Here is a 24,446-nt window from a genome sequence, read left to right on the forward strand (position 1 = left end):
TGTCACAAAGTTATCTGAGTCCACAACAAGGGGGGCACAGGTCTGGGAAAAAAAGAGAGACAAGAGCAAAGCAAAAAAGGAAGGAGTACCAGCAATTTGCCGCGTGATCCGGCTGGCCCTGGCCTCACAGCAGGGCTAGTAGATGGGTTTAAAAAAGGAACACACCGACAACGATCTGAGGAGAAACAGTAATTTACTAAGTCCAACAAAATCAAACAAAATGAGAGAAAGAAGAGTACCCAAAGTGTGAGGGAAGCACGTGCCCTTCTGCACAGTGAGCCCTTCTGCACAGTGAGCCCTTCTGCACAGTGAGCCCTTCTGCACAGTGAGCCCTTCTGCACAGTGAGCCCTTCTGCACAGTGAGCCCTTCTGCACAGTGAGCCCTTCTGCACAGTGAGCCCTTCTCCACAGTGAGCCCTTCTCCACAGTGAGCCCTTCTCCACAGTGAGCCCTTCTCCACAGTGAGCCCTTCTCCACAGTGAGCCCTTCTCCACAGTGAGCTGAGCCAGCCATGAAGGAGAGAGAGAGATGCCCGGGGTCCTGTCCAGAGCTCCACCTCACTTCCTTTTCGCACCAAGTCCTCCGGGCATGCTGCCCCTCCCATCAGAATACTCAAAATGCACATAAGAGGCAGTAAACGGAACCAGAACATTAACTCTAACTTCCACTGGTTCACATGATGTTCTGATGTGCAAAACTGATAACAAAAAATCACCAAACCACAACAGTAGTGCCAGCATTTCAAGGCAGAAGAGGCCTCTGTATCTTTTTTACTCTGATCTTCTGCATGCTAATTTTTTCCCAGGTATTACGTGTTCCTGTCATGTTCCATGCCTGTCTCTGCCTTGACACCTTACTGGTCTGTCTAGGTTTTATTCTAGAGTTGTGCTTTGCATTTATGCTCCCTGTTTTGTTTAAAGCTCTGACCGTATATTCCATCCCTGTTTTTTTTGCAGGGAATATACATATACGCAGACACGTATGCATATGTGTATACAAAAGTAACAGAAGTTGGTTTTGTTTTCTCTAATCAAGTAATCTAGTTGCTGGGTGTGTAAGTCAAATGCTGCTTTGGTTCAGCTAAACAGCTTTTAATTCAAGCAGATGCTGGTAAGTCAAGAATGGAACTAGAGGATGTTGCCTTTTACAATTTAAGTTACAAGTACAGTAGGCTTCCTTCTGAACAGGAACTTCTCTGAAATGGGCACTCATCTTGGCTGTGGCTCAGGAATTCCATAGTGCTGTTGCTACTATACTGGAATACCATTTTATTGTAGTAAATACTGTGACTTTAATTTAGCCCACAGCATTGCACAGAATCACAGAATGGCCTGGGTTGGAAGGGACCTCAAGGATCATGAATCTCCAACCCCCCTGCCAGGCAGGGCCACCAACCTCCCCGTTTACTAGACCAGGTTGCCCAGGGCCCCATCCAACCTGGCCTTGAACACCTCCAGGGATGGGGCATCCGCAACCTCTCTGGGCAGCCTGTTCCAGCACCTCACCCCTCTACTTGTAAAGAACTTCCCCTTAACATCCAACCTAAATCTTCCCTGTTTCAACTTAAAACCATTCCCCCTTGTCCTGCTGTTATCTACCCTTTCAAAGAGTTTACTCCCTTCCTGTTTATAGGTTCCCTTTAGGTACTGAAAGGCTGCAGTGAGGTCACCCCACAGCCTTCTCTTCTCCAGGCTGAATAAGTCCAACTCCCTCAGCCTGTCCTCGTATGGGAGGTGCTCCAGCCCTCTGATCATCTTTGTGACCCTCCTCTGGACCGTCTCCAACAGCTCTCTGTCTTTCTTGTAGTGGGGGCTCCAGACCTGGACACAGTATTCGAGATGGGGCCTCACAAGAGCAGAGAAGAGCATTCTTGAGAACTTTCTTAAGCAGAAAGGAAGTAGTTCATTTCCAGTCTATTTTTTTTTACCCCTCTCAAAGTCTGGAAATAGCTGTAGCTTCCTATATAACTGCTAGCAGTCATTTCACATCTTTTAGGAAGGTTTGGGTCTTCTGCTTTTTTTTTTTTCCTTAGATCTTGAAGTAGAAGTTCTGTTTGTGGATAACACTAATGTTGTAATTAAGGGTTTAGTTATGTTGAGCCTCACCTGTACTTCCTGTTTATGGGTCTTTGTTTAGAGATTACTGGTAGGATACTGTTGGCATGCCCTATGTAAAACCAGCATAACAGCTATAGAGCCCGGCCTACTTTTTTACTTCAGTAAAGTCTTCCATTAGATGCAATGTTGAACAGACAGCACTGAAAGCAGCTTTGATTGATTGATTTTTGACTGACTGTATTTCCACATACTGATTTACCTTCTGCTCAAGGTAGTGCCATGTACTTGATAGAAGTTTTCTATAGGTTTGGCCTAAATGCACTGAAATTGCATAACATAGAGGCTTTTCCTGCATAAAGGTGCTTTGAAGGGGTCTGCCATCTAAACTGCATCAGCCAACTCTAAGGACTTGCTTACCTTCTGGACCGCAAGCAGGCTTTGTACATGAAAAGGCAGTTTATTGGAAGATGTCTACAGCATGTGCAGTGCTATAGCTGCAGAGTTGTGCCTTTTCAAGGTGAGTCAGGATAACAAGTTCAGAAGGGACTGAACAAAATGGTCTTTGAGAAAGAGTAGTTAAATCTAAAACAAGCTTTCCAGCTTCTTGAAATAGGGTCATGGTGTTCTGACACTACTATTAATAAAATTTCAAACCTGAGCAGCTCATATGGTAACTTCTGATGTTTTCCCCCCAGTGTCCTTAAATCTAATGTCTCCCTTTGGAAACTTTCTACTAGCAGACTATGAAACCTCAGATGGCTTTGTGGGGGAGGGGGAAATCACAGTGGAAGTGGCTTGAAAACTCTAAGGCAATACTGAAGCCAACCCAAATATGGTGTATAGAAGGCAGAGTATTGTCACTTCTGCCTCCAGAATAGATCAGCGGTTACTCATCTTAAATACAGAGCAAATCTCTACCATGACACAGATGCTTTGTCAGCTATGTCTTGTGACATAGAAGGCTAAAAGCATTGTTTTGGAGATGCAAGGCTGTGTCACACCCATAGATACATAAGCCCTTAGTAATAGGCTGGCTTGAGAGAAGTTTTAGTGGTAGTTCTGTGCTGTGTGAGCCACAGAATTGCAAAGGAAGGGGGGTGGAAAAAGGCTGGAAAGGCTGCTTGTTTCCCCTCTTGCAACTGGTGGAAGGATGTATGTAGGAGCAGAATGTTTAGAGCAATGGAGATGTCACTTTTGACATCGCATGCAAGCAAGAATCCTCCATTAAAGTAGAGGTGGAATGATCAGGGATTTTTATCCTTGTACTTTGTCACTATAGAATAGAGATGAGTTGAGAAGAAATAAGCTGAGGACTTTAAGATGCTTAATAGCGGTTATAGAAAAGGAGCTTAGCTTGCAGGAATGTCCGTAGTATGCTTGTGATTATTAGTACACTTGAACTTAGTACTGGAGTTTTGCTGCCTCAAACTTGTTTCTAATACAGTAAGTAAATAATATCCCTTTTAACGACAAACTTTGTTCAGACTGGTGAAACTGTCTCCCAGGTACTCTTGCCAATATTTGTTACTACAATATCTTTAATAAGCACATACTGGTTTATTTTTGTAGGTTTTATGGACACAGAATGCTAGCTGCAGGAAGAGAGAGAGTTCTATTCTCTCTGTTAAATGTCCTGTTTCAGTACAGGTTATTTGTACTTAGAAATATCTGGAATTACTGAACTCACATGACAATGCAGAAGTTCATCTGTTAAATTGAGAAAACATTTTAAAAACCCACCTCTTAGCAGATGATCTACCATCGGAAAGTTCAGCTTCCAGGTATCCTGGGCGGGGGATCTTGAATACCTATGTCAGGGAGGAGAAATAGAACTACCAAACTCACTTGACAGCTACTGAAGTAGCAACAGGGAGCAGAAATGCTTCCTAAGTGCTAATGGTAAGCTGGAGCCTGAGCAGTTGCTGCTGCCTGCAAGAGTACAGTGGGGCTGTGCCTGCTTCTTCCTCTGAGACACAAGTTAGTGCCCTATCTTATTTAACTCTTGTTTTAATGAAAGTAATTCCATATTTAACTTTTTTTTTTTTTTACCTTTGGCTTTAAAATTTCCATTTTTATTTCAGTTGTCATTGTGGGTAGGAAGATCATAAGGGAAATGGATTTGTTTTTCCATTTTGTGAAATGGATGCAAAAGTCACTTTTGGAAGTGTACCACGATGAGAGAGATCACTTTTAATCCTGCAGTTCTCAGTGATACTGAGCTGTTCACTGGTGGCCTGTGATCATCCTGTTTGTATTTTTTTTTCTCAAGATAGCTACATTCCAAAGGAGAAAATACCACACTGCACTTTGTTTATAGTGCTTGGGGTGTGTATTAAGCTTCTTTGAAAGGATCCATATCAAGTATGTCAAGACTTCCTAACATTAATCAAGCAGTTTCTTTCTCTGAAACATTAATAGAACATTCTGCTTAGACTTGCAAGAGTGTCTACTTGATGTAGTGTTCTTACTTCCTTCACAAATAAAGATCTGCTGGATTATAAACACCGTTTAAGTTCTGCAAACCCTTACTGTGCCCTGTTCTGTTTGCAGCACAGCCCTTGAACTCTGCTTGAAGGCTGGCGCTTGTCAAACAGCAGAAATATATAGTGGCACGCAGCCAGGCACTCTTGAACTCTACAGTTCATGAGTTCTCAGGAAGGCATGAAGAAGCAGTAGGTTTTTCTCCTAGCACTTCAGAACTAGATACCTATAAAAGCTGAAGATTGAATGACCCCAGAACGCAGGGCTCTATCAGGGAATTAAATGTTGGGTGACTGGAAGGTAAGCTGTAAGTATAGGCTTTTCCTATCACCAAGCCTTTCTAGTATTTGAGATTGCCAAGGATTTTCCGAAGCAATGCTGTGGCAGGGAGTGCTACATAGAGCAGGAACTTCTCTCCCTGCAGTCCCCTTGGCAGCATCTCTTTCCTTAGGATGGTGCAACTGTACAGTATGTAGAGGTGACACACCCTTATTACATTTGGATATTGCATCAGTGGTGTGATTTAGTTATTCTGTCAGCATACTTCTAACAAGGGAGGTTCTGGCTCTATGCAGGCTTTGTTCTTGCTATATTATGTATTATGACTAAGTCTGTACCTATGCACATGGCACTAAATATCATTTGCATAGGTTTGGAAACCTTTGTGTGGGTTTAGTTCTGTACATTATGTATCAATTCATCTTTTTCCCAGTCTCAACCCTATAGCTCTTCTCAGGCTCAGGCTTGGCGGGCATGTGTCTGCTGTACAGACAGTGCTGTTTTTTTTTCCAGCTAATTTGGCTTCTGAGAGCTGCCTGTCTCACTTTTCCTCAGTGGTACCTGAGCTCTTGAAGACTTGAGTTGAGATGTTTTCTGGTGAAAAGTTGTAAGGGTGATACCTTCCCAGTGAACCTTTTCTTAGTTTGACCCTTTATTCAGTATCAGTCTTGAAAGCTTTTTTCTTTTCTTGAGAAAGAGAGAGAGAAAACCTAAGAGGTTAGAATAGATAGCTATAGGCAACCAGGGTATGCCTGCCTTCAGTAAATAGCAATGTTCCTCTAAGAGAACAAGTTCTCATTCTTTGGAGAAAACATAGGGCCAAGGGTTAGGCATGGTGTCTGAGTGTGTCCACATGCCTTCTGTGGGAATTCTTTCCATATTCTTGTTTAAAGTTGGCATTTGAAAGTAAACACCTCCCCATTTTTTGGAGGCAACTCAAGAATGTGTTGCCTTCTAGAAGGGACTTTTCAAAGATAAGGCTTTTTTTTTAATTTTCATGCATGCTCAGCCTAAGTGGAGTTCTGAACTTGCTAAGCTTTAAGCTTATTCATCTTCATAAACCTTTTTTTTGTATTGTGTGTTGGTATATGTATTGTATTCCTTCTTTTGAGCTTTTGTTCTGATAGTTAAATGCTGTTCAGATAAAAAAAAAACCTGAAAAGCACATGCTTGCCACAAACACAAGTCCTATGTCAAAAGGAACCTAGAGTCACACAGGCAAAAATGATATGTCCCAAAGCTAAATATTACCTAAAGCTTGACTGTGTTCTTCTGTGTCAGCACACAGCAGTGTTGCTGTTTTAGCCACCTTTATTTTCTACTTCCTGTTGGTGTGATAACTTATTGTATCTTTGCTCCTGCTTTACAAATGAGATCGTTCTTTCTAAAGTCAGTACTGCAGTACACTGAACTATCATCAGTGTTTAATGTGCTAACAATTTTAGCTGGCCCTATAACACATGGTGAAGTGCTTTTCTTTACATTATACATGTCCTTCATAATGAGTATGTAAGATCTGTTAGCCATGCAGTATCATTAGTGAGCTGGAATAAAACATGGGTGGAATAGTCAATGGAATATCTGATATTTGACACTTCTGTAAACTTAGGGTATTTTCAGTATTAAAAAAAAAAAAATCATGGCATTGTTCTCTTGTTGTACTTTAATATGCAAACAGATCTGTCAACAAGATGCCTCACATCAGGAATTGACTTTAGTCTTGTTTTGATATCCCTGTCTTCATGCTGGTTCTGGCACCACCTTGTTAAATAACAGCACTAAATCCTGTGATTAATTCTGGTGTTGGTAGGGTGAATGTATTGATTGGTTTTATTAACTTGTTCCTACAGCTTGCAGGAACAGCAGTTCTTGCAATTGGACTGTGGCTTCGATTTGATGTGCAGACCAAAAGCATCTTTGAACTGGAATCCAACAACATGACATTCTATACAGGTAAGTTATGCAATAACTTAATGGGATAGATCACTGTTTTGCTCACAGAGTCATAGAATCATAGAATCACAAAGGTTGCAAAAGACCCTCAGGATCATCCAGTCCAACCATTCACCCATCACCAACAGTTCTCACTAAACTGTGTCCCTCAACACAACGTCCAAGCGTTCCTTGAATACCTCCAGGGTCAGTGACTCCACCACCTCTCTGGGCAGCCCATTCCAGTGCCTGACCACCCTTTCAGAGAAATAGTATTTCCTAACATCCAGCCTGAACCTTCCCTGGTGCAGTTTGAGTCCCTGGCTACTTTCTTTAAGGCTAAAGACAAAACAGTCCTAATCAATATCTGTTCGGCTGAGAGGACCTTGCTTTTGCTGGTGCTCTGAGCCCTTGTGCTAACAGCAGTGGTGGTTGGCTCTGCATGCTGTCAGTAAGCACTTGGGAACTCCTGATAAGCCCGGGAAATGTGTCCTCCTGATGCTTCTCACAGATAAGTCAGTCAGATTTCACTCTAAAATAAGTTATTAGTGACATTAATAAGTACTTTTTCCCTGAATTGACAAGTTATACAAAACCATAACTGCATCCCTTCCCATCTCTGAAGAAATTTACATGCTACTGTGAAATTCCTACAGCTCTCTGTACATCCTTTCCAGTATAGGTATACAGTGTCTTAATCTTTGAGCATCTGTTACAGTCAACCTAGATCAATATAGTTTTAGGCCAGGTAGAATCTACTCCTTGGTATTTTCTGATCTAGTAAGATCTCAGTCTAGGCTTCCTGCAAACAAAGCATGGGACACCTTGATTGTCAAGTAGGTGGTAAAGATGATGTCTTAAAAATCTCACTTAAGTAACTCTCAAGATCTTCATCTCTACAGCCACTGTCGGGCTTGGACAGAAGGTGTTCCTTCAGTTACCATCAGTAGATGCTCAAAACCTTCTTGAAACAGTGTAGCTGAGCTTGAATGGCCCAAACAACTGCATACAAAGAAAACTAAAATATCTGTTTCATGCATGCGTTGCCATGTTATGCTTGGATGCTTGTTGTACACACATACTTTGTGTCAGTATACTTCATATAGCACATGGGCTTGTGGCCTGTACTGGCTACATCATTCATTAGCCATCCCCAGCAGGTTTGTCTTAGGCAACTTTCTTGTGATTTAGCTACTTAAATTGTTTTCAGCATCTGAACATATCTGTGGTGTCAGTGAAGACAATGTAAGCCATCTTGGTATGTGCTGTTTGCACGATAGCTTTTGGGTACCATGTAGTCTTGCAGAGAATACTGTTAGTACTGAGTTGAGTTTTTTAGAAACAGTAGTTGGGATAAACAATATCTACTTGTGCATTACCATAGTAGAGTGGGTTCTTCCTGCAGCTGCCCAGATTTCCAGATGCTTCTAACTGGACTTTGGGTGGGAAAGAGAGATAAGCTTAGCTGAGCTGAATTTTGAGTAATCTAAGACAACCCTTTCACCTCCTAAAATTTATGGCAGTTTTGTAATGTTGTGTTTGAGACTACGGCTGAATACAGTGAAACAAACCTATTTAAAGTCTGTAGGTTAAACTGAGTTTAGAAACAGATTAGTAAGAATTAATGGTTTGATTTTTTTTTTTTTTTTTTTACAGAGCTAATGACTGGCGGTAGTTTTCAGTAGGAGGTTAAAAGAATCTGCCAGCTTGCAGCTAATAAGAAAACAAAGAGAGTTTATAAGCAGAAGGGAGACTGATGTTTTTCACAGTCTGAGAGTGATAGAATTTTTTAATTTAATAGTAAAATTAAATTATTAAAAAATAATTATTTATTTAATAGTTTTAATTTTTTAAACTAAATGAAGGAAGATCTAGGTTAGAAGTTTGAAGGAAACTGTCAGAGTGGTGAGGCACTGGAACAGGCTAGCCAGAGAAGTTGTGTACGCCTCATTCCTACAGGTGTTGAAGGTGACTCATGCCCATAGCAGGAGGATTGGAACTCCAAGGTCCCTTCTAACCCTTCTATAGTTCTATGAAGTTACCTCAAAGGCCTTCTATTCTACTATAAGTAAAATTTAAAATAAGAGGTTCTTATGAACTTCTTTCCCCCCACAATGGGAAAAGTTTCAACTGAGTTTACAAAGTGCTATAATTGTTGATAAGAACAATCATTTGCATAGGCTTAATCAAGTTAGATGCTCATTTTGGCATGTAATACCTACTGGTTTGCTAAAGACAGCCTTTCTTAAACCAATGTTTGATTGGGGTCTGAACACATGAACTATACTTCTTGTCTGTATTGATAGAAAGAGAAGCTGGACATGAACCAGCAGTTTATGCTTGCAGCCTGGAAGGCCAACTATGTTCGGGGCTGCATTAAAAGAGGAGTGGCCAGCAGGCAGAGGGAGGTGATTGTCCCCATCTACTCCACTCCTGTGAGGCCCCATCTGGAGTACTGTGTCCAGGCTTGGGGGTCTCAGCACAAGAAAGAAGTGGAGCTCTTGGAGTGGGTGCAGAGGAAGGAAAGGTTGAGGGAACTGAGCTTGTTTAGCTTGAAGAAGAGAAGGCTCTGGGGAGACCTCACTGTGGCCTTCCAGTATTTGAAGGGAGCATATAACCAGGAGGGGGTATGTCTGTTTACGAGGGTGGATAGTGACAGGACAAGGGGGAATGGTTTTAAAACAGGACAGAGGAAGTTTAGGTTGGATACTAGGAGGAGGTTTTTCACACAGAGGGTGGTGACAAACTTGTGTTGCCCAAGGAGGTTGTGGATACCTCATCCCTGGATACATTCAATGCCAGGCTGGATGTAGCTCTGGTCCTTTTCAACCCAGGCCATTCTGTGATTCCCCAAAGATCAGTTACTGGGGTGTCACGGACTTATGCGAGTCCATGTTAAGGGGGGCACAGGCCCAGAAAATAAAAGAGAGACAAAATGGCGAAGAAAAAAAAGGAAGGCGTACCAGCAATTTGCCGCACAATTCGGCTGGCCCCAGCATCACAGCAGGGCGTGCCCACGCTGGATGTGGCTCTGGACAGCCTGGTCTAGTGGTTGATAACCCTGCACGTAGCAGGCGGGTGGAAACTAGATGGTCATTATAGTCCTTTTCAACCCAGGCTATTCTATGATTCTATGGAATGTCGAAGTAATTTTACATATGTTGTGTTAGTATTTCTATCATTTTTCACCACCAAACTGATACTTGCCAGCCATCCCATGGGACTTGTGTTTTCCTAGCTATCCGTTATTGCTTTTAGTGGCTAGCAGCTGAAGAGCTGTAATTCTTAATTTGACAGTTCCCAAGATTAGGAGGTATTTGGGCATAGGAGTACTTAATCCAGAACTGTTTGCTCTCTCTGCTTTAACACTTGCTACTTAAATTCTGGGCAAAATAATCTATAGATTTAGCCACTTGATTTAAACAAGTATCTGCTTTCAAAAAGGCAGAAGATGTTGAACTTCTTTTAGTTAGAAAGGCTGTCATGTTAAGCAACTGAATATGGCACTGTGGCTGGTATAATAGTTTGGTAATTCCTGACAGACAAGTAGGGTACAAAAGGATTTAAAGCTTTGACAGATGACTGTACTATCTGCTTGCATCAGGAGAACAGGTACTGAAAGGCATCAGGAATTCTGAGATATTGATAAATCACTAGTTCCAGCTAACTGCAACACTTTTATCCAAAAAGTATATTATTTAGTCTCTGAGCCAATTTTAAGTGTGCTTATAGTTTTATTTGGATGGCTTTATCTTGTGCTTTTTCTAAAATCTGTGAAACTGCAGCAGTGGTGCACATCAGCTGTTGTAAGTTGAAGTTCTTTTATTAATAAAACTTTTCCACAAGCTTTGAGATACTTACTTTGAAAACTAAGCTCATCTCCCTTTTTGCTTGAAACAACAAATTTTTTAAAAGCTATTTATAGAGCAACTAACCTGCTGCTGAGGATTCAACTAGTTTGTATGAATGTTTCCTCTCCTTCCTAGGAGTTTACATCCTAATTGGAGCTGGTGCACTCATGATGCTGGTTGGCTTCTTGGGATGCTGTGGTGCATTGCAGGAATCACAGTGTATGCTTGGACTGGTAAGCATGAGTGCTTAAAAAAAGTAATGTTTAAACTTAGCAATGTGGTCAGAAAGGAAGGGCTATGTTGGCTGTGGAGTAAAAGGGAAGAGATGCTAATTGGATGGGTTTTACAGTGTTTTAATTTATGGTCATTTACATAATGCTGAAATGTTTAAATAATGATGTTTAGTTTCCATTTCCGGCACTAAATCAAAATGTATGTTACATTTGAATGCAAAATGACCAAGTTAATGACACTCAGACACTGAGGTATCAAGAGAATGGGAGAATGTGTAAATGCGGAACTAAAATTTTGGTAAGACTAATGTTGTTTAATAAACAATTTGTCCTAAACTCTGAATGCTTTGTTTAGATATTTGAGACCAGTACTGGAGTATTATATGAACCTCAAAATAGCAAACTTCTGCTGTTCATAATCATGGTATAAACTAGTCTAGTTGAAAAGTGTTCAAGTCAATTGTTGGAGAGTAACCCCATTGTTTTTAGACTGCTGGGACTTACTGAGTTCAAGCGTGTCTGTACCTATTGTGGAACTACTAATCCAAATAACCAGATGTGGTTAATAAGACTACTATAGTTGGTGGAAAAATAATTCACTTCCTGTGTAATGGAAGAAACTTCACCTTCCTTGAAAAATTATGCCTCTAGTCCATTATTGTAATTCTGAACACCTCTTTTTGAAGTGCCTTTAAGTGGTCAGTGTTCTGGAACTGATAGTCAATTGAACATGCTGTTACTTCTATTTTTAACACAAGTGACTATTAGCTCTGAAGGAGGGCTTTCAGGTGGCATGCTAGGTATTAAGTTATGACTCATAGAGCAATAACGGTGACAAACCAGAGAAAGCGTGTTACCTATACGACATCTGTGTGACCTGTGTAACTTCAAGTCTGAGTTAACAAATAATTGGTTTTAATTTTAACGCTGATCAAAAAAAGCAAGACTGCTGCTGGGAAAACATTACCAAGCTTATTGATGCTGGCAGGAGGAAGTGTTGAGTGTATGTCCTATTCCCTATTTTCAACCAGAGTTTCAGAACTTCAGCTAAAAGCAGGTTGAGTGATAATTCCCACAAAGCTTAACACTGGGGACCAAACAAGCTTTCAAAGATGTCTGCTACTGTTAGTGGTGTTGTTTGTTTGTTTTTTTAGTGCTGTGTTGGTTAATGATGTGATCTTTCTCTTCTAGTTCTTCGTCTTCCTCTTTGTGATTTTTGCCCTTGAAATTGCTACTGCCATCTGGGGATTTGCAAATAAAGAAAAGGTAGGTTGCTGTTAAGTAATGACCAAAGTGATCAACAAAACCTCATCTGAGACCTCAGAGTGAGTGTTCTTCACTTGAAAGGCCATGTCTGTTAGTTTCTTATTTTTTCAATGTCACAGCTTCTAAATACAAAGATTTTTCCCAAAGTTGCAGGTCTTAAACTATATTGTAGTTTTCTTAACCCTTAATACTGTCCTTTGACAGCTTCTTTTTAAATTTGAGAGGACTGTGTGCCTATGGAAATGTAGATGTCTAGTGAAAAGTGTACCAGTAGTAATCAAATATTGATTAACTTTGTAATTTGGAGGAAGAGGCAGAAGGCTTGTTGCAGCCAAATATGAGAAATTAAGTACTAAGAATGAAAAAGACTGTAGCAGAGAGGCCAGAACCCAAGGTGCTGTTGTCCCTTGCAGTGTTCCCTTACAGTTGTTGCCCTCTGAGTGTCTGCACTGCGAAATGAAGCAAGCCTTCAATAAGGTTTTACCATTTCTAGGAAGGAGCTTGCTGTTTAAAGGCTAAATATCATATCTAAGCCATGACTGTTCTGTATTCTTGCCTTAAGTTGATAGACTCCTCAGATATCTCCTTTACCACTGTGGATGTTCACATGCTCTGAATATTGCCTAATCACTGTGTGAGTTTACATAACAACAAGGCACTGAGCTGGCTGCACTTTTGGTGCAGGTCCTGTGGTGAGGCCTTCCATACCACTCAGGCTGGGAGTACCATGGATTATTGCTGCTTTAAAAGTTCAGGAATAGGAGGGCTTTATGCTTAATCACCAGACTCATGCGAGCAAAACTAGCCAATGTGAAGGTGCTACAGGCCACAAGAGTAGAGATGTTGGTAGATGTGGGAGTACTGACCTCCTATGCCAGGGAAACTAATGTAGGTTTGGCTCTAGACTTTTTGGCAAACATTTAGAAACAGCAGAAATATTTGAAACTCTTCGGATATACTTTGTAGAACAGAATTCAATTTTGCTTTTTAACACTCAGATTTTTTTTGTTTGTTTTCAAATTGAGTACTTGGTTTAGGATTGTTTTGCTGCTTATATTATGCAACTGGGAAATGTAGTGACTTCTGGAGTACACCAATGAGTAGGAAATAATTCTGTGTAACTAATGGGGAAAACTTAGTTTTCTCAATCCTCTTAGGAGCTCATAGTTCTGAAGGGAAGCTGTGAAGCTTATCTGTTTGGGTCAAGCTTTTAATGTGAATATACCATTTAGGCTTACTTGTTCCAGATGAGTAATGCTGTCCACCCTGTTTCCACCCTCTATTTCTGTATGTCAAAAGGCCATGTATTGTGGATTGTAGAAGTTTTAATGACTATCCAAAACAAATTATTAATCAAGATAAAACATTAATAGAATACAACTATCTATCTTGTAGATTGTCGAAGAGTTACAGGACTTCTACAGAGAAACCTATGAAAAGAGATCTCAACCAGCTGCCAGAGAAATCTTGAAAGCATTCCATTTTGCTGTAAGTACGTAGTTAGTATTAAGCTAGGTAGTAATACTGTTTAACACTGTTCTCTAAAACATCCAGAGTCCTGTACAAATCTAGTACCTTACTAACTAGAAGAAACCAAAGGAGCATTAGTAACAAACTGCAGCTCTTCTTGTGTACCATTAGTGAATTCAGTATACCTTTTTCCCTTTGAAATAAGTAAGACTAGTTCTTTTCCTAAATAAATTTAAAAGCAAGCTGAGAAACTCTAGAGCTTTAGCACTGATCTGAAGGTACCAAAGTATAGTCACATGTGTTTAAGAAGTTCATCTTTCACCTGTAAGGAATACCAGGCTGCCCCCAAAACTGGGGTGTTTGGGTGTGTGCATTAAGCTCTTACCTTTGGAATCTTATCTTTTGCTATAAACCTTGTTTTAAAAAGCCTTTTACATTAATCAGATTTGCAGGACTTCTAAGCAAGCTGCATAAGGTGTGTAATAATAGCTAATGTAATCTAGCTCTTCCTTTAAGCAAGTACAGAGAGGAAAAAAATGTAACTTGGTTTTCTTCTCCTGTCTTCTGTTGTAGCTGAACTGCTGTGGTATTACTGGAGGTCTTGAGCAGCAGTTGATGGAATCCTGTCCAAAGAAGACCTTGCCTGAGTCATTTACTACAATGGTAACTCATAACTTAACTCTCCAGTATCTCTACCAAATAAGTAGAATGAGAAACAGGCCTCTGAATAAAACCTTGCAGTCCATGGAAAATGCCTGTCATTCTTGACAGGCAGCCTATCCACACAATCAATCCCCTTGTAGAAAATCTACAGTCTCCCTGTAGAAGGAACAAGTGAAATCAGCAGGAAATCAGTACTCTGCATAGTGTTCTAGCTTATGTCATCAAATTCTGGGGCATGATGAACAAATCAATGCAAAAACTTCACATAAAACACTCCAGAGTTCTGTTGTCTGCACTGCTGCTATCATAAAGTGCCTTCCTGATATGCACTAAAGCTGTTGCCTCTCTTCCTTAGGGAGGAGAATATGAGAAGGGAGCAAGTCTGAAATTTTAGTGAGAAATTTTCCATTTTTGAAACGGGGAAATAGGGTAGGTAGTGCATTGGTGTCTTGCTTGGGTGGTTATATCATAAACAAATTCTCTGAATCAGATTCCAGTGTTGAAATAGTACTGCAGTGATGCCTGCAAGCCATAGACAGGAGAGGCACTTTTATAGTTTTCTACTCTCTTCCTGAAGTCCTTATGACTGCTTTGTGATCTTTATGTTCTGGGAGAGCCTGTACAATTCTCCCACAGAAACTGAGTTTGTTACGACGCAGAGATTTTGGTTCATGTCTTGACTTGTTTATGCATCACTTGTTCTCTACCTCTCTCTACAGATAGTTTTGTGCTTTCAAACACCTGCCAGAGACATTTCAGTCTGTATTGAGATTCAATCTTTAGTTTTGTTCATACAGCCTGTCTGCTATACTACATGAGTGTAACTGAGGAAGTATGTAGGTTTTGTCTGCTGTTATTCTGTTTCAGTGTGGACTACTGACTTCCTCTTGTAAGGTGTTGAGGGCTTAGTCCCAGCTGTAGGGAAAAAAAAAAATTGTAGACTCTAAAAGGATATAATAGTGTGGCTGGCTGGCTGATAGCATTACTTAAACCAGAAAAATCAATATAGTACTAATCTTTAACTGATTCATTCTTGATGTTATATTCCCTTAATCCTCTAATCAGTCTTCTGTGCCCAGATATGAAACAATAAAATAAGTGGTATGTAGCAGCTCATCGGGATAGGATAGGCGGAGGGATGAGACTGACCAACTGCTAATATCTTAGATTTGTACCTCTGCAAAAGTTTATTCTTTTTCTTGGCTACTGTGCACCTTGAAGGGGAAAAGGCTACTTAAAATCCTTTTTAGTTGCAGTTGTAATTTGTTGTCCTGGTAACTTTAAACAGGCACTGGTATGAATCTGCACACAGCCTAGTACTTACACAAGCAATGCAAATCCCCTCATTCATATGCACCATGTATTTATGGGATGTCTGTAAAGATATGAGAGTAGTTAGAAGTATGAACTCTGTCCTCAAATTTGTTTTGAGAAGGGCTGAGCAGTACTGCAGCTTAAGTGCTGACAGCCATTAGTAATAAGCAAACTCTGGTGCAACAACTGTTGCACCATATCTGACTGACTGACACTTTTCACAAGGGAATGCTGCTTTTGATGAGGTACATTTAAGAGGGTTGCACTCAGATTTAAACTTCTCTAACAACTTTATACTGGAATATGCATAGATCTCCAGAAAGATATTGGAAGAAAAAAAAAAAGGCCAGCTCTACGCAGCTTTTGAGAGTTAAATCTTTGTCTCTATAGCAAGTAGACTTGGTCAGAGGTGTAGTCTACTGTAGTCAGCAGGTAAGCTCAAACAAGCAAACAAATCAGTGTTTCAATATGCATGAAACACTAACAAATATGGTTTCCTTTCAGCCATGCCCTAAAGCCATTGATGATGTCTTTAATTCAAAACTGAATGTCATTGGAGCAGTTGGCCTTGGTATTGCTGTGATAATGGTGAGTTTGCAGATTAGAGGGTTGCTGGCTGGCCAAGGGTGCTTAGATGACAAGTCTATTGAACAGTGCCAGACATTAACTACAGACTGAGCTTATGATCAGTCTGCTGATCATAAATACCTGTAAGATAAAGTTGTATGCTGTGGGTCCTTGAGAACTTGGTGGGTGGGGTGCCTGGGCACTCTATGCTTCTACTTTGGATTAGGATATGCCTCCTTGTAGCTTTAGCATTGGCTAAGTTGTATTGAGTGAGTGTGGGGTGTGCAGGTTGAAAGCATGAGCTTGGCAATATGAACTGTTTATTTCCTCTCAAATTGACTAGAAGTCTGAAATAACAGCTAATAAAAAAAATTGGCACTTGTTTCCTTTCTTGGGAGGCAAATATGATGCAGATACAATAAAGTATGATGCAAAGATCTGATATTTAAGAGATTGACTTGAATTTGTAGTTGATCTGTTTTGAAGTACTGAGGGTAAGGGGGATTGGTGAGAATTAACTGGAATTTGGGGATCAGAGGGAAAGGAGGCTTGGGGCCATAAACTGCAGAGTAAATTGTTAGCATGGATTTTGAGCCAGGCAGTATCTACACTTCTCTGCATCTTGATAAGAATGCTTTTTCCCCACTCTGATTTCTAATGAGTTTGTTTTCTTTACAGATTTTTGGCATGATATTCAGTATGGTTCTTTGCTGTGCTATCCGCAGAAACAGAGAAATGGTCTAAGAGCTGTAAATCCAAGGTGTCTGCACTATAAAATCTGTCACTAACTCTAGTGTTCTCAAAGCAGTTCTAAAAGAAAATTGTATGTTACCTTTTTAATGCTTTATTTGGTACTGGTGTAGATTTGCTTTTTATGCTATAGGTTAAAATGATAAAGTTATATCTGACTCGAGATGAATACTGTACACAAAACATCTGTTTTACTTGAAACTTATGTAGTTTGGATATATTTATGTTTAAGGCAATTTGATACTTAATAAAGAGTAAGATGTATTTTATGTTTGGGGAAAATCATTGACGGGGCAAGGCCTGGTTGGATGGGGCTCTGAGCAACCTGGTCTAGTGAGAGATGCCCCTGCCCATGGCAGGGGGTTGGAAGTAGACATTCTTTAAAGGTCTCTTCCAACCCAAACCATTCAGTGATTTTATGTTTATGTTGATGTAATTTTAGAAGGTAATTCCAAAGAATGCAAAGATCATTCATGATCTGCTTTATTGGTAAATATTGTGGAAGGTCTCATAATCTCTCCTTTTTTCAGTGCATGAACAAAACCAGTTATTAATTATATTTTTCTTACTGCTGCAACAACATCATCTTCATATGAAATGTAAAAGGATAACTGTCATACTGATGATACACAGGCAGTGGTACCCTGCTGTGCTAGGCTCTCCTCTGATGCCAGGTGGGCTTTCTTAGCCTGTGTCCTGGCATAACTGTTCCCTGGCATCTGACATGGCCTCAGTGTCTTGATAAGGCAAATTCCTATAGTGGGTACTCATAAGATTTTTCTCAGTAGCTAAGTGTGTGCTTTGTCTGTCCAACACTAGTGACGTATACAATCTTAAGGGCCAAATCTCAAATTCTGGAGAGGGAACACAAAAGTTATACTAGAAATTAACGTAGTACTCTGCAGTCACTGCTCATAGCAGCAACTAGCACTGTGGCTGTTGTGTTTCAGACCAAAAGTAGAAATGGGAGAGAGCAACTGTGTTACTGTGGAAATTCTAGCTAAGAAGTTACTAGTTTTCCTGTCCTTACAATCTAAATGGCCTTTATAGTGTTTAAAATATCTCCTGGTGAGATACAAACCTTAGGCTTTACCAGCTGTTGTGCTATACCTGCATACTGTGTTCTGCTGTAGCACCTCAGATATGTTCTTAGGAGTTTCTGACCTTTGTCATCTGTGTACTTCAATTTTTTTCAGCACTTCCCACTTTTCTCTTGTAAGGATGTTCTCTTTTGACACGGGAAATGTCAGAATTGTGGAGGGCTGGGGCTCCACTTGTAGCAATAGGTTAATACCTGGATGTCTTGCCTTAGTTAATAAATTCAAAGCCTTATGCAAATACTAAGCTGTCCTCTCTATGCTCTATTTCATAGTGCATTCCTAAAAAAGATCAATCTAAAGGAAGTGAGAAGCATGCATTTAGTTTAAGACTTGAATGAACTCAGTTGTAAGCTAATGAGATAATGTTGTTGCTAGCAGGAGTGCAGGTGAATAGCATTAGCTGTGGTGGTAGCTCTCAAACTTGATGCAGAAGTCAACTGAATAGCTGGAAGGATAAGTTTGCACCTGTTTTCTAAGGAACCTAAATGAGCATTTTCTGTACACATTAGTCTTTATCTTACAACACTGCCTTCTTAACCACAGTGTTTATGGTAACACTTCATGTTTGTCTGCCATCCAACTCTTTTTGGAAGTACTGCAACCCAACCTTCAGCCCTTGAACATTCTGTATGTGTTGGTTGAGTTTTCTGTAAACCTTCTTTCAAATAGAGCTGATTATAGTTACTGATGGTTACTTGATTATTACTTTTCTTTTAGCAAGAACATGAATTATAGGTATAAAATCTGGTTGCAGTCCTCCTAAGTTCTTAAAGCTGATATCAAATCAGTGCATCTCAAACAACTGCTTCTGAGGCAGCTGGCTTTTCAGGCAGCAACTGGGACAGATTTCCTGAAGAATTTGCTTCTAATTAATGGTAATACCACTTTTTTTTTTCCTAATTAAAAAAAAAAAAAAAAGGCTTTGTACTGTCCCTCTGTCCCTCTGAGCAGAGGGTGAGTTTCCCATCTTCAGATCAGATTAGGTGTATCTGAAGGATACTTGCTTGGAATGGCATATCATAAGAGGTGGTAACTGATAATGGGGGTAAGTCCTGTGTAAGGCACTAACATAACACTGACTATTGTACTGTCAGATGAATGACAGGCAAAGACAATATGAGCTGTTGAAATACATGTGGCAGAGCATAGCTTGCTGCTAGTTTTTGCTGTGTTTGTGAGGAAACATTGATAAGCTTTGCACTGCATTCCTCTGAAGTTGCTGCAAGTTTTGCCTGCTATCCACTGCTATGAGGAAAATCAAAGGAAAATGAAGCCAAGCCACCAGAGGATATGGCTATTTATTTGTTGTAAGCTAGCCAATGATAGCTGGGAAAAGGAGTACATAAAATATGGAAACTTGCTCCAAGAAGCAACCAACATATCTGCTGCTGTGAACCCAAGAAAACATGTCCTTGCCACTTGGCCAAACCTTACAAAGTTCTTGGACTGGATTGAGGCTCTCTGTGAGGTATTCATGCTAGAAGAAAAATATTTTAGACCACTTTTAAAAACTCAGACCTAGCCTGCCTCACAAATTAAGGGGGGTGCTGCATGGTTGGCAGTGTTGGCACAAAGTGCACTAACATGGGGAGAGCTTGGGTTTTGCACAGGAGCAACACATCACTACAGAAGAGGTTCCTTTTTATAGTGGATCTAGGAACGACAACTGTGGTACAGCATATTGTCATTTTAAGGGAGTCCTAGCATATTAGTAATTGAGTCAAGTGCAAGGAAAAAATAACAGCAGATCCCTGAACTGTGGAAACAGTGAGGGATGCGGGAAGAAGCTGCCAGTAAAAGAGAGGTGCGAGCCTAACAGTCTCAATGTGGAAAGAGTTGTCAGATTGTATTCTGACTATATTTCACCAATTAATAGGTTTATTTCTAAGGGGGGTAGAGAATATCTGACAGTGGGGTGCTGTTGTTAGTTACAGTGTGACCTGAAAAAGGAAATGCTTCAGCAGCAACACCATGAACTTAAATTGACAGGCTATCTGGATCAGGATGATTCTGTATCCCTTTCACCTATCAGCCCAAATACTGTAGAGCATTTGCAGACAGTTCCTGTGAAATGGTTGTACATCTGCCCTATTCCAGTTTTCCTGCTGGATCTACAGTTCAAGTAAATGTCATAGGATCTGGGCTAGGAGCAACTAGGAGGGGAGCTATATGGAAAACAGTGATAGGGACTGAAATCATACTGCTAAACATGAGTCAAATTCCCATTTGTGGGGAATGCCTTGTTGGGACCCCAAGAGGCCTAGTGAGGGGATTTCGCTCCCTCAGGGGAAAGCTGCTAATCCAACAGAGCAGAGCATGCTCAAGCACTAGCTAAGTAAAACCCAGCCTGGACTCTTCTGTGTTTCTATATTAAGAGGGTGGCTTTTGCCTACAGCCACTATATAATTAGGATGATAATAAAATAGTAACCTCTTCGGTTTCTGCCTCTTGGCAGCTCCGGGGGAAATGACTTAACTTGAACTGACCTAATTCAAACTGTCAGCATTGAGGACCTTGATTCCTACCAAAATTCACTTTTAAATGAACCTAGAACATCTAGACAGCTGCCAGACTTCACTGGCAATAATAATTAGTGAGATTTTCCATTGCTGGATACAGGCTTTCATACATGTGACTCCTACGAAATGAATCTACAAGGCAGCCTTTCATGACTGTTTGAATGCTTCTCTTCTCTAGCTGCCTATTTGACATTCAGTAGCTATTCAGGCTGAAAAGTAACTATTTTTTGCCTTGTTCTCCATGTTGTCATTTAATTGCTAACTTACCACATGCTGAGTGCTTGCACTTCTGCTTTGTCCCACCAAAGAAAATGGCTCTTGCAATGTCAACATGAAGCATCAACCTTAGCATGGCATGCCCTGCTCATGACAAGAATTTTAGGTTTGAGCTGTTGCTCTGAGGCTTGGTATGAGAAAAGAACAGGGGTAGAGGAGAGAGAGGTTTTATGGCTTTGCAGGGGTGAAACATTATGCAAACTGCACCATCAGCTTAGGCATACAGTGCTGCTCCTGGAGAGCTGGGGCAGTGCTCAGCAGCCTTTTCCAAAGCCACAGTCTCACCTCAGTGCTGCAACCATTTGAGGATGGTAATTAGAAGAATCCTTCTTAATTGTTATCCTTGATGCTCATCTGCTACTGTGCCTAAGTGCTTTGCTGTACATTCTGGCATGGTTCCCCTTGCAGCAATGATGCTGAGCAGGGCAGCTAACACCTCCAAATTACAGGTTACATCCCATCCTCGTACACACAATAGAGGAGAGATGTTGTTCCTTGTCAGCGAGTCATGATTCATGCTCCTTGGAGGCTGTTCAGTCAGGCAGATGTTAAAAGTGGCTGTGGATGTTCAATAGAATTTACTGTTTTCTGCTTTTATGGCACTCATTCTTTGCAAATCTCTGTGACTTTACTCTGAGTAATACTGGAGACAGAAAAATCATTGTTGCTTTTGGATAGAGGCTGGTTCTTCAAGCCTGTGCAGCCATGTTGCACTATGGGACAGGTTGTTTCTCCTCATGTTCCTCTGCCCCAGGGCTGCCTTTGTTGGATTTATGGCATTATAGTGTGGAGAAGAAAGAGGGAAGCAAAGCCCACGTTAGTCTCTGCTGTGTGCCTTTCCTTAGGACTGGCTTTATTGGTATAGTGACATTGCAAAAATTCTCCCATCACATGGATGACCCGCTTTGTGTTTCATCACACAGGATGAAAAAGCCAGCTGACCTTCTGTATCCAGTCAAACTCCTGCTTCAGATGATGTTATGTCCACTTTAAATACCAAGCTATTTTTTAAGCATCATGTCTCCTAGGCGCAGCTGCTCTGCCTCTGGTATCAGGAAACTACAGCCCCCAGGAACCTCTGCTCTTATAGGGCTGCTGCTCTGTACTATATAGGACCACTGTGATTTGTAGACCCTCAAACACTAACATAGAATCATAGAATATCCCAAATTGGAAGGGACTCACAAAGGCCATCGAGTCCAACTCCCGGTTCTACATAGAACCATTCAAAATTCAAACCCAGTGGCTGAGAGCATTGTTCAACCGCTTCTTGAGCTCCAGTAACCTGGGCCTGTGACCACTTCCCTGGGGAGCCTTCTGGTGAAAAACTTCATCCTTATACCCAGTCCAACCTTCCCATGACATAGCTCCATGCTGTTCCTTCAGATTCTGTCACTGTCAAAAGAGAAAAGAAATCAGCACCTATCCCTCTGTTCCCCTTCTGAGAAAGCTGGACACTGCAATGAGGGCTCCCTTCAGACTCCTCTAAAGAAAATGATTGTGCTTTTATTTGTTTTCTTTTTTTTATCATTTTTTTAAATTTTTGTTGGGGTCTATGTAAACATGCAGACTGTACTTGTGGGACAGAAGGGGATTTTGCTCCTTCTCCAATCTCTCTTGCACAGTCAATGTCTTCAGCCTTCATCCTGCACCATAGCTGAAGGTTTTTGCATGCTATGCACATCAAAAATGCTCTTGAAAAGAAAGCAACATGGCAAATATGGTGTAAGTAGATGGAAGTGAGCAGACTAAGTCAAATCCAACCCATCTTCCATTAGTATAATTCATGCTTTAATGAGTAATAAATGAGGTGAATTAGTGAGGTCCAGTGCTTGCCTTTGGCAGGATTGCTAGTCCTATATGTCAAGATCCACTAGAAAGAATAAGTTTCTCCTTTTTGCAAGGGCCAGTTTAGCTCCACCCTTGACTTAGTTTTGCAGGCTTTGCTGCCATCAGTTCCCTTTCCTCATTTTGTCAGGAATCTCACAAGGCGCTTCCTGAGCTTTCCCAGATGTGCAAAAGGGAGCAACTATTGTCCTTTTCATAACAGGGATCCATACACTTTGAGCATTTTGTTACACTGTGAGCAAACCTGCCCTCTGTCTGGGCTTCTGCCGTGACCTTGCTTACTTATAGGGAAAAATTCTGTTAAATGTTTGGAAAATTTTTCTTCTGTAATGTTTTGCTTTACAAGGCGCATCATATGTATTCATAAAGTTTGTCTTGCATCTAATAGTAACTTTTCACATTATTCCTCCATGCTTTTTGTGAACAGACCTTGTTGTCAGCTCCTTATCACTGTCAGGGTTCAAATGTCTGTGCAGGAACTTTCTGTCTGCTTCAAGTTGAATGTTGTTATATGAACCTAAGTTTCAGCAAGTAGAGTTCAGATGTTTTCAACAATGAACTTAGAGAAACACAACTTGTTGCTTTGCCAATGCTTAAAAAATATATATATATATATATATTTTTTTAAAGTCTAGCAACTATTTAACTAATGCAGTCAGGTGGTATCCTGCTGGTGTGGGCTGTGTTGCTGACTTCCTACAGAAACTGCAAAACAGTGCAATGTGTAAGATGCATTAATGACATGCCAGGTTACAACACTGAGAGCAGGTGTTCTCATGCCCATGACTTTGTTTCTGGTCCTGTGTTGCAGCCCACAGAACAATCTGACTTTCAAAAATGCATGACTTTATGGTTCACTAGCTTCCTGAACCTAGGGGAAGGGAGATTCCAGTCCAAAAACATTCACAGATTTCATACAGTGATCTCTTTTACAAGGAACTATTTAGAACACAGAAGTCTATACATTACCAGGGTGGTAAAGTGAGCACAAGTGTTATGATCATTGCTTTGGAACAGCTTTTATTATCGCTGTTTTGTGTCAGCAGAAAAATGAAGAACCTCAGAGTAGCCAGTGAATTTTCCTCGTACCAGTACTCAAATCTACGATGGCAGTTCTTGCACCTCACAGCCCTTTCTGGCATCAAAGCAAGGAAAGGGATAAAAAACAGGGATGGAATATAGGGTCAGAGCTTTAAACAAAACAGGGAGCATAAATGCAAAGCACAACTCTAGAATAAAACCTAGACAGACCAGTAAGGTGTCAAGGCAGAGACAGGCATGGAACATGACAGGAACACGTAATACCTGGGAAAAAATTGGTATGCAGAAGATCTGAGGAAAAGATACAGAGGCCTCTTCTGCCTTGAAATGCTGGCACTACTGTTGTGGTTTGGTGATTTTTTGTTATCAGTTTTGCACATCAGAACATCATGTGAACCAGTGGAAGTTCTGGTTCCGTTTACTGCCTCTTATGTGCATTTTGAGTATTCTGATGGGAAGGGAGGGGCAGCATGCCTGGAGGACTTGGCGTGAAGAGGAAGTGAGGTGGAGCTCTGGACAGGACCCCGGGCGTCTCTCTCTCTCCTTCGTGGCTGGCTCAGCTCGCTTTGGAGAAGGGCACGTGCTTCCGTCGCACTTTGGGTACTCTTCTCTCTCTCATTTTGTTTGATTTTGTTGGATTTAGTAAATTACCGTTCCTCCTCAGATCGTCGCCCGTGTGTTCCTTTTGTTAAACCCATCTACTAGCTCTCTGTCCTTCTCCGCCCCCCCGCGGAGCGCGCGGCCCGCGGGCGCGCCCCTGCTGTGTGGCCGGGGTCGGCCGGGTCACGTGGCAAGCTGC

The 24,446-nt window shown here is 41.0% G+C and overlaps 2 protein-coding genes across 4 annotated transcripts in view; one reads left to right on the forward strand and one right to left on the reverse strand.

Moving 5' to 3' along the window:
• Positions 1-24,310, forward strand: part of CD9 (CD9 molecule) — a 30,964-nt gene extending 6,654 nt beyond the window's left edge. Inside the window, exons 1-8 of one of the 3 annotated variants that reach the window (XM_040649372.2) lie at positions 3,927-4,838; positions 6,668-6,770; positions 10,736-10,833; positions 12,025-12,099; positions 13,495-13,587; positions 14,143-14,232; positions 16,051-16,134; positions 16,792-24,310. In XM_040649372.2, the coding sequence (XP_040505306.1) occupies positions 4,821-4,838; positions 6,668-6,770; positions 10,736-10,833; positions 12,025-12,099; positions 13,495-13,587; positions 14,143-14,232; positions 16,051-16,134; positions 16,792-16,857 (627 nt within the window). In that variant the 5' untranslated portion in view covers positions 3,927-4,820 and the 3' untranslated portion in view covers positions 16,858-24,310. Of the gene's footprint in view, positions 1-3,926; positions 4,839-6,667; positions 6,771-10,735; positions 10,834-12,024; positions 12,100-13,494; positions 13,588-14,142; positions 14,233-16,050; positions 16,135-16,791 lie in introns of those variants that run through there. The other 2 variants (XM_046904297.1, NM_204762.2) reach the window with 2 other exon arrangements.
• The window catches only part of NOBOX (NOBOX oogenesis homeobox), a 69,120-nt gene that overhangs the window by 27,669 nt on the left and 17,005 nt on the right, over positions 1-24,446 (reverse strand). The window lies entirely within an intron of this gene.

Source organism: Gallus gallus, chromosome 1 (assembly GCF_016699485.2).
Source record: "Gallus gallus isolate bGalGal1 chromosome 1, bGalGal1.mat.broiler.GRCg7b, whole genome shotgun sequence".
NCBI lineage: Eukaryota > Metazoa > Chordata > Aves > Galliformes > Phasianidae > Gallus > Gallus gallus.